This window comes from Schistocerca cancellata, chromosome 9, assembly GCF_023864275.1.
Source record: "Schistocerca cancellata isolate TAMUIC-IGC-003103 chromosome 9, iqSchCanc2.1, whole genome shotgun sequence".
In the NCBI taxonomy this organism is placed as follows: domain Eukaryota; kingdom Metazoa; phylum Arthropoda; class Insecta; order Orthoptera; family Acrididae; genus Schistocerca; species Schistocerca cancellata.
The window spans coordinates 296,572,538-296,590,034 of NC_064634.1; the positions used below are offsets into that span (position 1 = coordinate 296,572,538).

General features: G+C 44.1%; 1 protein-coding gene across 1 annotated transcript in view; it reads right to left on the bottom strand.

Annotated features, from left to right (window-relative positions):
- Window positions 1-17,497, bottom strand: part of LOC126101365 (uncharacterized) — a 46,664-nt gene that overhangs the window by 20,460 nt on the left and 8,707 nt on the right. The window contains exon 2 of the mRNA XM_049912033.1: window positions 8,578-8,799. Within this exon, the coding sequence (XP_049767990.1) occupies window positions 8,578-8,799 (222 nt within the window). The remainder of the gene's footprint in view (window positions 1-8,577; window positions 8,800-17,497) is intronic.

The following is a 17,497-nucleotide window of genomic DNA, read 5'->3' on the forward strand; positions in this document are numbered from 1 at the left end:
AGTTAGCAGTTGGTGGATCTTTGTTGAATTTCGTCCTGGAGTATCGTTGCACTGTTATGACTGACTGATGTGAGTGCATTTCAAGCACGACATACGCTTTCTCGGCTCCTGTCGCCATTTTGTCTCACTGCGCTCTCGAGCGCTCTGGCGGCAGAAACCTGAAGTGCGGCTTGAGCCGAACAAAACTTTATGAGTTTTTCTACGTATCTGTAGTGTGTCATGACTATACGTCAATGAATGGAGCTACAGTGAATTTATGAAATCGCTTCAATCATTTGTAATAGCCTTGTAAATGGGATTCGGAAGTACTAAGGAATGACGAGGTACGCTTGAAGTTCTTAAGGCTGTAGACACAGCAATAAGGAATAGTTCAGTAGGCAGTACAGTTGCAGCGGAATGGACATCTCTAAAAAGGGCCATTGCAGAAGTTGGGGAGGAAAACGTAGGTACAACGAAGGTAACTGCGAAGAAGCCATGGGTATCAGAAGAAATACTTCAGTTGATTGATGAAAGGAGGAAATACAAAAATGTTCCGGGAAACTCATGAATACAGAAATACAAGTCGCTGAGGAATGAAATAAATAGGAAGTGCAGGGAAGCTAAGACGAAATTGCTGCAGGAAAAATCTGAAAACATCGAAAAAGAAACGAGTGTCGGAAGGACAGACTCAGCGTACAGGAAAGTCAAAACAGTCTTCGGTGAAATTAAAAGCAAGGGTGGTAACATTAAGAGTGCAACGGGAATTCCACTGTTAAATGCAGAGGAGAGAGCGGATAGGTGGACAGAATACGTTGAAAGCCTCTATGAGGGGGAAGATTTGTCTGATGTGACAGAAGAAGAAACAGGAGCCGATTTAGAAGGGATAGGGAATCTAGTATCAGAATCAGAATTTTAAATAGCTTTGGAGGACTTAAAGTCAAATAAGGCAGAAGGGATGGATAACATTCCATCAGAATTTCTAAAATCATTGGGGGCAGTGGCAACAAAAGGACTATTCACGTTGGTGTGTAGAGTATATGAGACTGGCAACATAACATCTGACTTTCGGAAAAGCATCATCCACACGATTCCGAAGACAGCAAGAGCTGACAAGTACGAGAATTATCGCACAATCAGCTTAACAGCTCATACATCTAACTTGCTTACATGAATAATATTCAGAAGAATAGAAAAGAAAATTGAAGATGCGCTGGATGAAGATCAGTTTGACTTTAGAAAAAGTAAAGGCAGAAGAGAGGCAATTCTGACGTTGCGGTTAATAATGCAAGCAAGACTAAAGAAAAAATCAAGACACGTTCATAGGATTTGTCGTCCCGGAAAAAGTGTTCGACAATGTAAAATGGTGCAAGATGTTGGAAATTATGAAAAAAGTAGGGGTAAGCTATAGGGAGAGACGGGTCATATATAATATGTACAACAGCGAAGAGGGAATAATAGGAGTGGACGACCAAGAACGAAGTGCTCGTATTAAAAAAGGTGTAAGACAAGGATGTAGCCTTTCGCCCCTATTGTTCAATCTGTATATCGAGGAAGCACTGATGGAAATAAAAGAAAGGTTCAGGAGTGGAATTAAAATTCAAGGTGAAAGGATATCAATGATACGATCCGCTGAAGACATTGCTGTCCCGAGTGAAAGTGATGAAGAATTGCATGATCTGCTGAACGAAATGAAGTCTAATGAGTACACAGTATGGATTGAGAGTAAATCTAAGAAAGACGAAGGTAATGAGAGGTAGTAGAAATGAGAACAGCGAGAAACTTAACATCAGGATTGATGGTCACGAAGTCGATGAAGTTAAGGAATTCTGCAACCAGGCAGTAGAATAATCAATGACGGACGGAGCAAGGAGGACATCGAAAGTAGACTAGCTGTGGCAAAAAGGGCATTCCTGGCCAAGAGAAGTCTACCAGTATCAAATATCGCCCTTAACTTGGGGAAGAAATTTCTCAGAATGTATGTCTGGAATACAGCATTCTACAGTAGTGAAACATGGACTGTGAGAAAACCGGGAAAGAAGAGAATCGAAGCATTTGAGATGTGGTGCTACAGACGAATGTTGAAAATTAGGTGGACTGATAAGGTAAGGAATGAGGAGGTTCTACGCAGAATCGGACAGGAAAGAAATATGTGGAAAACACTGATAAGGAGTAGGGACAGGATGATAGGACATCTGTTAAGATATGAGGGAATGACTTCCATGGTACTAGAGGGAGCTGTAGAGGGCAAAAACTGTAGAGGAAGACAGAGATTGCAATACATCCAGCAAATTATAGAGTTGTAGGTTGCAAGTGTTACTCTGAAATGAAGTGGTTATCACAGGAGAGGAATTTGTGGCTGGCCGCATCAAACCAGTCTGAAGACTGATGAAAAAGAAAAAAAAAATCTAGCAGAGATGAGTTCCATTTCCATGGTGCATAGCTCTTTATGGACCTCCCGAGCGTTCTTTCGCATGCTGCTGCTTACAACGAAAGGGACTCAACAGAGTGGCTGATCCTTCGCAATCTAATCCCTACTGCGAGTTTCACAGTTGACTAGAGGAAATAGGCGCGCGAAACCTATCCGAGTACCTTTACTTGCTAAGAATTTCCTTTCTTGCTGATGGTATTTGCTGGATGAAGTGTATTATTAGCAATTTTTTTTTGTAAGTTTATTTTGCATGAGATCTTTTGAGTTTTATCTTGCAAATAATACCATTAATCTGAAAACAACATTATATGAATTATGTGTACACTTCACGAAGCACAAATCTGGAAGATGAGCTTAGAGTGAAATTGAAAGAGAGGAAATGTTTTCTCAGCAGCGAATATCAACCACCTTCGGCTGTATATTGTGATAACGACAGTGAAAATTTGTCCCGGACGTGACTCGAACCCGGGTTTCCCGTTTTACGCAAGCGATCACCTTAACCATTTTTTAAAAATATTTTTTTTTATTTTCTAGTTTGTTCTGTTAACTGGAATACTCTCTTTCAAATTCTGAAGGTGGCAGGGGTAAAATACAGGGAGCGAAAGGCTATTTACAGTTTGTACAGAAACCAGATGGCAGTTATAAGAGTCGATGAGCATGAAAGGGAAGCAGTGGTTGGGAAGGGAGTGAGACAGGGTTGTAGCCTCTCCCCGATGTTATTCAATCTGTATATTGAGCAAGCAGTAAAGGAAACAAAAGAAAAATTCGGAGTAGGTATTAAAATTCATGGAGAAGAAGCAAAAACTTTGAGGTTCGCCGATGACATTGTAATTCTGTCAGAGACAGCAAAGGACTTGGAAGAGCAGTTGAACGGAATGGACAGTGTCTTGAAAGGAGGATATAAGATGAACATCAACAAAAGCAAAACGAGGATAATGGAATGTAGTCAAATTAAGTCGGGTGATGCTGAGGGAATTAGATTAGGAAATGAGACACTTAAAGTAGTAAAGGAGTTTTGCTATTTAGGGAGTAAAATAACCGATGATGGTCGAAGTAGAGAGGATATAAAATGTAGACTGGCAATGGCAAGGAAAGCGTTTCTCAAGAAGAGGAATTTGTTAACATCGAGTATAGATTTAAGTGTCAGCAAGTCGTTTCTGAAAGTATTTGTATGGAGTGTAGCCATGTATGGAAGTGAAACATGGACGATAACTAGTTTGGACAAGAAGAGAATAGAAGCTTTCGAAATGTGGTGCTACAGAAGAATGCTGAAGATAAGGTGGGTAGATCACGTAACTAATGAGGAGGTATTGAATAGGATTGGGGTGAAGAGAAGTTTGTGGCACAACTTGACTAGAAGAAGGGATCGGTTGGTAGGACATGTTTTGAGGCATCAAGGGATCACAAATTTAGCATTGGAGGGCAGTGTGGAGGGTAAAAATCGTAGAGGGAGACCAAGAGATGAATACATTAAACAGATTCAGAAGGATGTAGGTTGCAGTAGATACTGGGAGATGAAGAAGCTTGCACAGGATAGAGTAGCATGGAGAGCTGCATCAAACCAGTCTCAGGACTGAAGACCACAACAACAACAACAGTTTGTTCTTCATTGTAATATGGTCTGGGCCGATGTCACTTGACACCCTTTTAATTTCATAGTTGAATATTCGGCTCACTTTTCATTTATTTCAGAGAGCAACCAGCCCTCTCACCGATCACGCTGCGCTACCGTGCAGGCCCACATACAGTACCCAAACTTGCAACGGCGCCGGGTAGCCGCGCGGTCTAAGGTCGTCTTGCCACGGTTAGCGCGGCTCACCCCGTCGGACGTTCGAGTCCTCCTTCGGGCATGGGTGTGTGTGTTGTCCTTAGCGTAAGTTAGTTTAAGGTAGATTAAGTAGTGCGTAAGGTTAGGGACCGATGACCTCAGCAGTTTGGCCCCATAAGATCTTACCACAAATTTGCAATTTCTTTTCCAAACTTGCATACGTTGTCCTCCTTGTGTCACAAATTGCACATGTACGTTACATATACTGCAGTGCAGGAAGGGCATATTTATTGAGAGTCAAGGTCCTCATATTGGCAAGCAAATACAAAAGACCAGGCCTCTGTTATTAAGAAGTACGATGTAAAGACACTGCATCGTACTTCTTAATAACGCAGTCACTACTATTTCCTATTCGTGAAAATAACGAAACTTGGTGCGCCCAGAGCCGATCTAAATTTCAATCAAGAACAAAAACAGTGCAAATCCGCGCAAGGGTGTGAACATAATTTCAGTGGAGCAATGTCTCGAAGCATATTTAGCCACTGCCGTTATATTTCCCGACACTTTAACACAGCAAACTTTACCAAAAGCAATGTGTTTTGGAGAGATGTGACGTATCACTTTTAACTGCCCATTTTCGTAATACACTGGTACAGATACGAAAACGAACAAATACGGAATTTTAGCTTCTTAGATATTAAAATCAACATGGAAGCTACTCGTTCTGCTTCCGTCAACCAATCACAGCACAGGTCCGATGACATCACAGAAAATCACTACTCTGTCGTACGAACTCATTAACGCCACGGACTGAATATACACGAAAAACAATAAACGCCCCAAGTTCGAAAATGAAAACACGACGAACATAAAGCATACAGTGATGCTGACATACACTGCATTAAAGATCTCTTTAAAACGTATTATTTGTAGTAAGACTTGCCGTGGTAAAGCGTCGAGAAAATGTTACGTCGGAGTTTAAGCATATATGTTATCTTGAAGTTATGTTTTGATGTTATTTACTATTTCATTGCGAAAATAAAAGGGGATGCAGCCTCTAAATTTCTTAGATACCCTGTAATCATAGTTCCGATCGGTAAATATCGCCGCCTATCCCTATATATTAAACATGAGCCATTCCTGAGCTGGAGGGTTATTGTTTTGAATGTGAAAAATAGTCTTCACCAGATAAGGGAAATGTTCACATATGTATAGGGGGTGAATTACCTAAAATTTGCAATCGCAAATATTGCGGAGATGGAAAGCGCTATTGATACGCGATTATCACAGACTTGACTGGTAATCAGGGGCTCTTATTTTTAGCCAATACATCGATTAATAACACTTACAAAGTGTATTTTTGTGCAAATATACACTTTTTTAAATGGAACAATGCTTATTGACATTAACAGATTATAAGTGTGGTAGTTTAGAATGTCAGTGGTGTTTGTTCCAGCACTATAATGCGAATCGTTTACGACACACCGACAATTGTACAATGCCTGTGGCAGCACACACTAAAGAACAGCGCAAGTGCCTACACTAGTTATGTGGATTTTGATCAGTAACGAGACAATTGATCATTACAAGTTCTGTTCCAAATGACCACCGGCAGCAACAGTACACACTCCTAGTCTAGTATGAAACTACCGCTGCATACGTGCTAGCATTGCAGCGGAGATTTCCGAGCAGGCTGCAGTAATACGTCATTGCATATCATAGGGTGTGGTTGGTATGTCCTTGCAGACAGCGTCTTTCAGCTTTCCCCACAGAAGAAAGTCTACAAGCGTCAAATCCTTGGAACGGACCGGCCAAGATACAGGTCCTGTACGTCCAATCCAACGTTTAGGAAATAATTCTTGAAGACATTGTGTAATAATCCGCACACTATGGGCTGGACAGCCATCATGATGGTACCACAGGTTCCTCCTAGCCTGCAGACGAACATTTCCTAGCATATCTGATAGATGACGTGTTAGGAGACTGCGATACTTGTGCACGTTCAGTGTTCCATCTTCGAAAAACAGACCTACGAGCTGAGTCACTCTCCCACGCCACACGCTTACACTTCGTGGAGGAAGCCAACAGGGATTGTCAACAGGCCAATAGTGCACGTTTACGCGATTTACCTGCCATGATGGATAAATGTGACTTCATCACTAAACGAGATACAGGATACATCTCGTGCATCCAGTCTTAATGCCCATGTACAGAAGTTAACACGATTCTCATAATGGTTTCCATGCAGCTCTTGATGAGACAGATGTGATAGGGATGGAACCATTATCGATGGTGAATGCGTAGGACGCTTGCCTGATTCATACCACTTTCTCGTGTGATTGCGCGGGAGCTAAAGTGAAGATCAACTGCATCAGCAGCAAGAACATTAATTTCCCCTTCTTCTGACATCACTTGTTTCCTTCTGTTACGTTGTCTACGTGCTACACTACCTACTTGTACGTGACTGCTTGAAGATGTTGATAAGAATTGTCGAGACAGTTGACGTATGTTGGGATATCTTGCCGCATACACCGTACAATAACGGACTGCTTTCTTCCTATACTCTCGATACACCATAAGCAAGTCGGCTTTTTCTGCATTCGTAAATCCCATAGTTCACTCACAACCTACTGCTTCGACTGTCACATACTAACAGACTAGTAAATTGCATTGCACTCAAAGAACATAACAGCACACTACAAGCAAGCATAACATCGTTCCTAGCAGATATGCAGGTTGAATGGCACAAACAATTGTCTTTGTGGAAACTTTGCACAACACGAATCTCGTAAATGGCTCGCAATAGACACCTGTAACAAACACCACTGACATTCTAATTTACCCTATTTTAGTTTTCTAATGTCAATAGCATTGTTACATTTCAAAAGTATATGTTTTCACAGAAAACACCATCTGCTTATTGGCTAACAATAAGAGCCCCTGACCACCCATTCGCTCTGTGAAAACCGCACATCTATAGCACTTTCCATTTCCGCAATACATGTGGTGCAAATTTTAGGCGATTCACCCTGCATATACATATAGGGTGCAATGGATGTAAGTGCAGATATTTTTGTGTTTGGCAGCTTAATATCATCAAGAGACGTAAAAAACTTTGCGACTTGATGTTTCCTGGGCAGTCATGGAACACGCGTCCACACTTCAATACCTACCCCGCTGCCCAGGGGAAAATCTTCAGTAACGGCTTGCTCTTGTCATGTGTGATTGGAGATACTAACCAATCTAAAAACATATGATTTGTAATGGCTATAATTGTCAGTCTACTGATGACATAAATACTGATGTAATGTAGTTCAGTACAACTATGCGATATGATGTTTGGTTTGTGGAAGCTCAAGTGCACAGTCATCAGCGGCCCTACAAAGTCCCAATTTTTACACAATCCAATCTAGACACTCTCACGAATGATGATGATGATGACAACACAAACACCCAGGGAAAAATCTTCAACTCGGCCGGGAATCGCTCCCAGGACCCCGTCATCCAGATGCATCAACACTAGCCACTAGGCCACGAGCTGCAGACAGCTTCGCCTATCCTCGTTACATCCAGTTTACAGGGCGTTCTGAAATTCCCGTTACAAATTTGTAGGACGTGTAGAGAGGAGTGAGCACATAATATTTTGAATACGAAACCACTTCCGGAAACGTACCGTTTCCCTGTTTCAGCCGTTTCAAAACATGTTTGCTAAGTAGGTACACAACAGGTTGGTCATGGTGCGGGCTGCTTACGTCGGATCGGCTGATGTCGTTTGACTTCTATCCCATCTCTGACCTAGTTAGAGCCTCATTCATGTGTCTGTGAGAGAGCAACATGGCTGAGAACACGTTTGCAGACTACACCGACAAGATCCTTCTGATTGGCGAAGCTCACGGTAATGGAAGAGCAGCTCGTAGCCTATATGAAGATCATTATCCACGACGGCCGACTCTTTCGCGTAACCTCTTCGGCATAATTACGGAACGGCTTCAAGAAAGGGTACCTTCACCGTCAGCAGGTGTGACTGTGGTGTTTCAGGAAGAAGTCGCACACCAGAACTGGAACAGATTGTTTTGTATCACGTTGAAGAGAACCCGTCAACGAGTACAGGAGTAATTTCTTTGGTTATTATCAGTAGAATTACAGAGTAAGTGACTTAATGGCTCACGCCTAATCAGTTACCTGTAGAGCGGGTCGCACTACTAACATGTTTTCGAATAGTTCTACCACAGAAACGGTGCGTTCCTGGACATGGATTCCAATACGAAATATTTTCTACTCACTCCCTTTTACAAGTTATAGCAGTCTGTAATCGGAATTTCTGAACTCCATGTATAAGTTTTTTGCGACACCTGTCGCTCTTGTGTGTTCTGATATACGAGTGGAGATGACTATCACGAACCTTGATGATGGTGCAGGTGACAGTGAAGGCAAAGCAGAGCGTGGTGAAGACGGTCTGCAGGTCGTCCCAGTGGCCCTGCAGCCCCGCCACCTGGCCGGCGGCCGTCAGCACCAGCTGCACGATGGTCCACAGCGAGTAGGCATAGTACAGCCGGCTGCCACCCGAGGGACCCCACATGCCCACGGGTGCCAGCGCCCGGCTCATCCACCTCAAGTCCACCACCTGTCGGACAAGGCAACACTGCATGAGTTGGCAGGCCAATAAGTTGATACGAGAGAGCTGCAAGTATCTACAACTGTCAGAAAGTACCTACAACTGCAAAGCTCATCACGTAGAAATAACGGTTGGCAGATGCTGGAAGTCCTGGGATCAGCGGCAGCTGCCGGATGGGGTGGCCAAGCGGTTCTAGGCACTAAAGTATGGAACCGCGCAACCGCTACGGTCGCAGGTTCGAATCCTACCTCAGGCATGGATGTGTGTGATGTTTTTAGGTTAGTTAGGTTTAAGTAGTACTAAGTTCTAGGGGACTGATGACCTCAGAAGTTAAGTCTCATAGCGCTCAGAGCCATTTTGAACCAGGGGCAGCTGACACGCCTTGGTGGTAGTCATCTAAATTTGGAGTGGATAATGACGTGGAAGGGACGAATATTGTTACTCCACTATATAGGAACTAATGGAATCAGACGACTCAAAGACCACCAGTAGTTTAAATAAAAGTTAATGTTGAAATTTGTAGTGAATCGATATCTATGAAAGATACTTTAGAATAGGAGCTGGCCAGGAGGAGCTGGCCACTGTTCGCGAACAGCTGAGCGTGTTGATGGCCGCGGTCAGCCGTCTTCAGGCTGCTGCGTCGAAGTCTAGTGGCAGTGGGGAGTCTGGTGCAAGGTACACCCCAGGTGTTACATGCTTTCACCCACTGTCCCTGCTGTGGAGACTTCTTCGTGGGTACTGGGCGCAGTTGGGCCATCCTCTCCCCAAGGGGAGTGGCGGGTTCAGCGGCGTTCGCGGCGCACGAGGCGGAGGGTAAATGTGGAGACTGGCCATGTGGCATCGCCCGCTCTGCCTGTGAGTGGACATATCGCTGCTCCTTCAGCAAGGTCCGAGCAGGCACACAGGGGGAGGAGTTTATTAGTTATTGGGAGCTCCAACGCTAGGCGGGTGATGGAGCCCCTTAGGGAAATAGCGAAAAGGTCGGGGAAGAAGGCCAGTGTTCACTCTGTCTGCTTGCCGGGGGGTCTCATCCGAGATGTGGAGGAGGCCCTACCGTCGGCGATAGAGAGCACTGGGTGCACCCGACTGCAAATTGTTGCTCATGTCGGCACCAATGACTCCTGCCGTCTGGGTTCAGAGGTCATCCTCAGTTCGTACAGGCGGTTGGCGGAATTGGTGAAGGCGGAAAGCCTCGCTTGCGGGGTGGAATCAGAGCTAACTATTTGTAGTATAGTTCCCAGAACCGATCGCGGTCCTCTGGTTTGGAGCCGAGTGGAAGGCTTAAACCAAAGGCTCAGACAATTCTGCGGAGATCTGGGGTGCAAATTTCTCGACCTCCGCTATCGGGTGGAGAACTGTAGGGTCCCCCTGAATAGGTCAGGCGTGCACTACACGCCGGAAGCGGCTACAAGGGTAGCGGAGTACGTGTGGAGTGCACATGGGGGTTTTTTAGGTTAGAGAATTCCCTCCCTAGGCCCGACAAGACGCCTCATGAGACGCGGCAAGGTAGGAGTAGGCAAAATGCAACAGGGAATAACAATATTAATGTGCTAATAGTAAACTGCAGGAGCCTCTACAGAAAGGTCCCAGAACTGCTCTCATTAATAAACGGTCACAACGCCCATACAGTACTAGGGACAGAAAGTTGGCTGAAACCAGACGTAAACAGTAATGAAAACCGAAACTCATGTTGGAATGTATATCGCAGAGACAGACTGGACAGTGAAGGGGGAGGCGTGTTTATAGCGATAAGAAGTGCAATAGTATCGAAGGAAATTGACGGAGATCCAAAATGTGAAATGATTTGGGTGAAGGTCACGGTTAAAGCAGGCTCAGACATGGTAATTGGATGACTTTATAGGCCCCCTGGCTCAGCAGCTGTTGTGGCTGAGCTCCTGAAGGATAATTTGGAAAATATTTCGAGTAGATTTCACCACCATGTTATAGTTCTGGGTGGAGATTTTAATTTGCCGGATATAGACTGGGAGACTCAAACGTTCATAACGGGTGGCAGGGACAAAGAATCCAGTGAAATTTTTTTAATTGCTTTATCTGAAAACTACCTTGAGCAGTTAAACAGAGAACCGACTCGTGGCGATAATATATTAGACCTTCTGGTGACAAACAGACCCGAACTATTTGAAACAGTTAACGCAGAACAGGGAATCAGCGATCATAAAGCGGTTACGGCATCGATGATTTCAGCCGTAAATAGAAATATTAAAAAAGGTAGGAAGATTTTTCTGTTTAGCAAAAGTGACAAAAAGCAGATTACAGAGTACCTGACGGCTCAACACAAAAGTTTTGTCTCAAGTACAGATTGTGTTGAGGATCAGTGGACAAAGTTCAAAACCATCGTACAATATGCGTTAGATGAGTATGTGCCAAGCAAGATCGTAAGAGATGGAAAAGAGCCACCGTGGTACAACAACCGAGTTATAAAACTGCTGCGGAAGCAAGGGGAACTTCACAGCAAACATAAACATAGCCAAAGCCTTGCAGACAAACAGAAATTACGCGAAGCGAAATGTATTGTGAGGAAGGCTATGCGAGAGGCGTTCAATGAATTCGAAAGTAAAGTTCTATATACTGACTTGGCAGAAAATCCTAAGAAATTCTGGTCTTATGTCAAAGCGGCAGGTGGATCAAAACAAAATGTCCAGACCCTCTGTGACCAAAATGGTACTGAAACAGAGGATGACAGACTAAAGGCCGAAATACTAAATGTCTTTTTCCAAAGCTGTTTCACAGAGGAAGACTGCACTGTAGTTCCTTCTCTAGATTGCCGCACAGATAACAAAATGGTAGATATCGAAATAGACGACAGAGAAATAATTAAAATCGCTCAAAAGAGGAAAGGTCGCTGGACCTGATGGGATACCAGTTCTATTTTACACAGAGTACGCGAAGGAACTTGCCCCCCTTCTTGCAGCGGTGTACCGTAGGTCTCTAGAAGAGCGTAACGTTCCAAAGGATTGGAAAAGGGCACAAGTCATCCCCCTTTTCAAGAAGGGACGTCGAACAGATGTGCAGAACTATAGACCTATTTCTCTAACGTCGATCAGTTGTAGAATTTTGGAACACGTATTATGTTCGAGTATAATGAATTTCCTGGAGACTAGATATCTACTCTGTAGGAATCAGCTTGGGTTTCGAAAGAGACGGTCGTGTGAAACCCAGCTCGCGCTATTCGTCCACGAGACTCAAGAGGGCCATAGACACGGGCATTCCGTCCTGGAGCGGCTTCAACTAAGATTGCAATTTCATTGCCTCGTTTTAACCCATAACTATTGCTTTTTGCAAAATTTTCCAAATTTTAAGAAAAGGGTAGGGCTCAGACTGTAAAAGTGTGTAGGCGACTAGCCTACAACAAATAATTGCATAGCCGTCCGGTATAATGAGTTAACGGAGTACAATTTATTCGTGAAAAACTCACACTGAGAAGAAAACTAAAAACAACAGAGAAGTAACAAAAACTAGGAGATTCTATAGTCTTACGGCAAAGATAAAAAAAACAACACATGACTAAAAAAAACTCTCGCGCACTTTTGATCTCACTTTGCACTAGACATGAAAAATATCACTGCCACACAGCCCCCCCCCCCCCTTAAAGTGCGGAGCCCCAGGGATATCTTGATACTTGAATTTTATTCGACGTCCAGCTCTGGTGTGCGTCGGATGTCTCGGGGGTGGTGACGTTGTTGTTTGTGGTGGTGATTCACCTGTCTCAGACGATGTACTGAGCGGTGTTTGGGTATGCTCTGCGTCCATCAGGTGTTGATGCACAGGCGTGGTGTCAGAGGTCGGAGAGGGTAAAACCCATGCTGGCTTGACACGTTCAATCGATACCTTTGTCGGAACACCATTGTACATTATGTCCACGGTATGCTTATTTCTACTCAGCACCTGAAATGGGCCCGTATATGGTGGTTGTAAAGGCGATTTGACTGAGTCTGTTCGCAACATTACGTGAGAGCAATTGTACAAGTCTTTGTGTACAAACACGTTACGGTTACCATGGCGAGAAGGTGGCGGGCAACGTATATTTGTGCAGTGACGTTTTAGCTGCTGCACCCAGTGTGTGAGGCTCTCTGATCCAGGTAGTAGGGTTGGTACTAAATAATCTGCAGGAATCCGTAGCGGCTCGCCGTAAACCATCTCGGCAACTGATGCACCAATATCGGGTTTGTGAGCTGTCCGCAGGCCTAACAACACTAATGGTAATGCTTCCGTCCATCTCTCTTGATGACACATCAATGCTGCTTTGAGTGTTCTGTGCCATCGTTCGACCATACCATTACTGGCAGGGTGATAGGCAGTCGTGTGGTGGCGTTGGAAACCGCACATTTTGGATAGCTCGAGGAACAACGTAGATTCGAACTGACGTCCTTGGTCAGTTGTGACGTGAAGGGGGCATCCAAAACGGGCAACCCACGTACACAGAAACGTCTTAGCAGTAGTTTCGGCTGAAATATCGACTATTGGAGTTGCTTCTGCCCATCTTGTGCACCTATCTATGGCCGTAAACAAATATCTGTAACCCTCTGACTGTGGGAGAGGCCCAACCAGGTCTACGTGAATGTGTGCGAATCTAGCAGAGGTACCTTTAAAATCTCCAATATCAGCACGCACATGTCGTCCTACTTTACTCTGTTGACAAGGAATGCAGGAACGTACCCAAAGGCGCGCGTCTCTTTTCATAGAAGGCCACACATAGCGGTCTGTCAGCAGCTTTATTGTAGCGTTGGCTCCTGGGTGCGATAGTGTGTGGACACTGTTGAATGCCGTCTTGCGCAATATTTCTGAAATGAATGGTCTTGGTCTGCCCTGAGAAAAGTCGCACCACAGCTTCCGCTTGGAGTTAGGCACCAGAATTTGCTCGAACTTCAGACCTGTAGACGGGTCGTTTAACAGCTGTCGTAGCTCTGCATCCTTGGTCTGTTCCACTGCAAGTTTATCATAGTCTATAATTTCTGAAATCCCGCAAATACGTGAAAAATAGTCAGCCACTAAATTTTCTGCGCCTCTTAAATGGCGTATATCTGTCGTGAACTGACTTATGAACTCAATATAACGGAACTGTCTTGGTGAGCATTTATCACTGGTGTTTTTAAAAGCCGATGTTATGGGTTTGTGGTCTGTAAACACAGTCACCGGTCTAGCCTCTATTTGTGGGCGGAAGTATCGAATTGCTTCGTAGATCGCGAACAATTCTCTGTCATACGCGCTCCACTTCTGTTGTGCAGTCTGTAACTTTTTAGAGAAAAACCGTAGTGGTTGCCATTGCCGTTCTACCCGCTGGTGCAGCGCCGCCCCTATTGCTGACTGGCTCGCGTCTACAACAATAGCTAATTGTGCGTAGTGAACTGGGTGAGCGAGCAACACTGCTTTGCTGAGGCTTGCTTGAAGATCATTAAATGCTTTGTCCATTTCTTGTGTCCACTTAACTATTCGTCGACCTTTGGCGTCGTGTCCCTTGAGTGCATCAGTGAGTGGTGCTTGCACCGCAGCCGTTGCTGGTAGGTGACGTCTATAAAAATTTATTAATCCCATGTATCGTCGTAGCTCTTGGTAGGTTGTCGGTTTCGGAAGGGCCTGTATCGCCGCGATCTTCTCTGGCAGAGGCAATATACCTTCTGATGACACAGTATGGCCGAGGAAAGTGACTTGGTTCTTGTGCATGACGCATTTATTTTCATTTAAAACGACTCCGTAGTGAGATAGACGCTTGCGAAGTTGACACAGATGCTGTTCATGTGTTTGACTATCCGGAGAGAAAACCAAAATGTCATCAAGATAAGCAAAGCAAAATGTTAATCCCTTTATCACCTCGTCGATAAATCGCTGCCAAGTCTGTGCTGCGTTCTTAAGGCCAAAAGGCATAAATAAAAACTCGAATAATCCAAATGGTGTAATCACTGCTGTCTTCTGAACATCTCTTGGAGCCACTGGTATCTGGTTGTATGCTTTCTTGCAATCGAGGACGCTAAAAATTTTCGCGCCGGCCAAAGCACATGTGAAGTCCTGTATATTAGGTACTGGGTATCTATCTGGAATGGTTCTTGAGTTTAATGCTCGGTAATCCCCACACGGTCTCCATGATCCATCTTTCTTACGTACTAAGTGTAGGGGTGAAGACCACGGACTGTCTGACCGGCGAATTATTCCCGCCTGTAACATTTCCTCGAATATCGCCTTTGTTTCTGTCACGCTCTCTGGTGCGATTCTACGTGCTCGTTGTGAAACTGGCTGTCCTGGCGTGGTACGAATATAGTGAACCGTGCTATGTTTAACTTCTTTTGTCTGTCCGTCAGAACATCTCCGAATTTTTTCTTCGTCATGTAGCTCTTCGACTACAGAGTTGCCAATCGCCTGTAGCTTCTCACAAGTTGTATGCCCTTTAGTGCTTGATATTGCACTGTTGTCCGTCAGATTTAACAAACGTTTTCCTTGTAAGTCGACCGCCAACTCGAAATGTGCCAGAAAATCAGCGCCCAAAATAGGTTCTGATATACCAGCTATCACAAAAGACCAGATAAACTGTTTGGAAAAACCCACATCAATCTTGCACACTTTACATCCGTACGTGTTAATCACCGTGTTATTCACTGCCTTCAAACGTGGCTGTATGTCTTTTTCGTTGTGTGGCGCATGGCTGACAGGAAGCGAACTAATGTCTGACCCGGTATCCACCAAAAACCTTGTACCCGTAAGTACGTCTGATACATACAATCTTTTCGAAGCAGGAGGCATATGTATTGACGACTGTTGTCGCTGACATGAAAACACTGCACTGTTTCTGTACATACCTTGGTTGTCTGAGTAGGCGCATGGTGATGTACATCTTGTAGCATTTCTCCCAAAACGTATATGGTACCAACACACCTTACGCTCGTCCTCTTGTTGACTTCGTGTTTCACGCCCAGCCCGGTCTCTCTTGCGCTTAAAGATAATTTGTGGTCGTTGTAGCGTGCTTAGTTGCGCTCGCAAATCATCTATTGCAGTTTTTAAATCTCTAATTTCGTTTGAACTTTTTGCTGTTTGTCGCGTTGCGACCGCGGCACAGTTTACTGTTATATCGTCAGTTTGGTCTTGCTGGTAATGGTAGTTACCGTACGTGGCATCTGTCGACGTCATTGCGACTGTTGCAGTAGGCTCGTGCGTCTCGTAGATTCTGTCTGCAGCGAGTAGCAGCTTGTCAACTGATCTTTCGTCGTATATAGCTAGTGTAGTTCTTACTTGCACTGGTAGCTGTTGTTGCCATACGTGGAGTAACAGTCTATCAGAGACTGTCGATCTATCTACCAGGCTGCGTAAATGACGCCAGTATTCTGACGGGGTCCTATCTCCCCGTTTCTCTTGGTACAGTACTTGTTTGACTCTGATGTCGACTGACTTCACACACCGAGAAATTAATTCTTCTTTCAGTCTACAGTATGCTCCTTCAGTAGGCGGGTTCACTATAATGTCAGATACCAAAACCGAGGTCTGATGGTCCAAATTACTTATCACCAAGGTGAACTTCTCGTGATCACTGAATATTCTTTGTTGTAGAAATATATTTTCCATTACCGCGAACCATGTGTGTGGCTGAGAAGGCATGAATGGGGGCGTTCGTAATTGCAACCGTTGAGTTGGTGAAGCGTTGAAACCAACGGGTACTTCCGTTGCTGTTACTTGCTGTGGTTGTGCTGCCATGGTTGTTGAACCAACGTCATTCCTTTGGTCCGGTATATGCTTTAAGTTCATCTCTTTCGAAATATGCAACTGTAAAGTTTCTATCTCATTCTGAAGCCTATGAATTTCTTCCGTTATCGAACCGTATCGTTTGCCGTCGTCGGTCATTGCTTCTGCAGTTAATGTTCGACGTAGCTAACGAAAGATTTAAAGTTCCTTAATCGGAGGTCACCAATTATGTAGGCGACTAGCCTACAACAAATAATTGCATAGCCGTCCGGTATAATGAGTTAACGGAGTACAATTTATTCGTGAAAAACTCACACTGAGAAGAAAACTAAAAACAACAGAGAAGTAACAAAAACTAGGAGATTCTATAGTCTTACGGCAAAGATAAAAAAAACAACACATGACTAAAAAAAACTCTCGCGCACTTTTGATCTCACTTTGCACTAGACATGAAAAATATCACTGCCACAAGTGGTTTTACCACTATAATATTTGCACCTGATAATGTAATTTAAATTAGGAAACTGACCATGCATTTAACATAGGGTTTAAAACAGTTACAGTTGTTCAACATGCAAAAGTTTGGCTATGGATGCCCGTCGAATAAGCTGTTATGATTTGAAGAGTGGCCACCATCAATTGGAAGTGGTTCTGTACGACTGGCCGAAGACTGCATTTACAACAGATGCTATTTGGCTTTAAGAATATACCAGCCATCTTGCAGAGGCTATTGGAGAAAGTGCTTAGAAGGCAAACAGAGACAGTGGACGATTCAGCTTGACAATATCACTGTATTTTGTAAAGACCTGGAGGAGCAAGTACAGCGACTAAAGGAAGTATTTTAAAGGCTTCATTCAGAACATCTGATGCTGAGTACTGAGAAGCGTCACTTCGCATTATTACCAGCATCATCTTATTAGCCAAGATGGCGTGAAGATGCATGTTTGATTAGTGCGGTACATGATTTACTGCCACCACAGACACTGAAGCAACTTCAATCATTTTTAGCGCTCTGTAATTA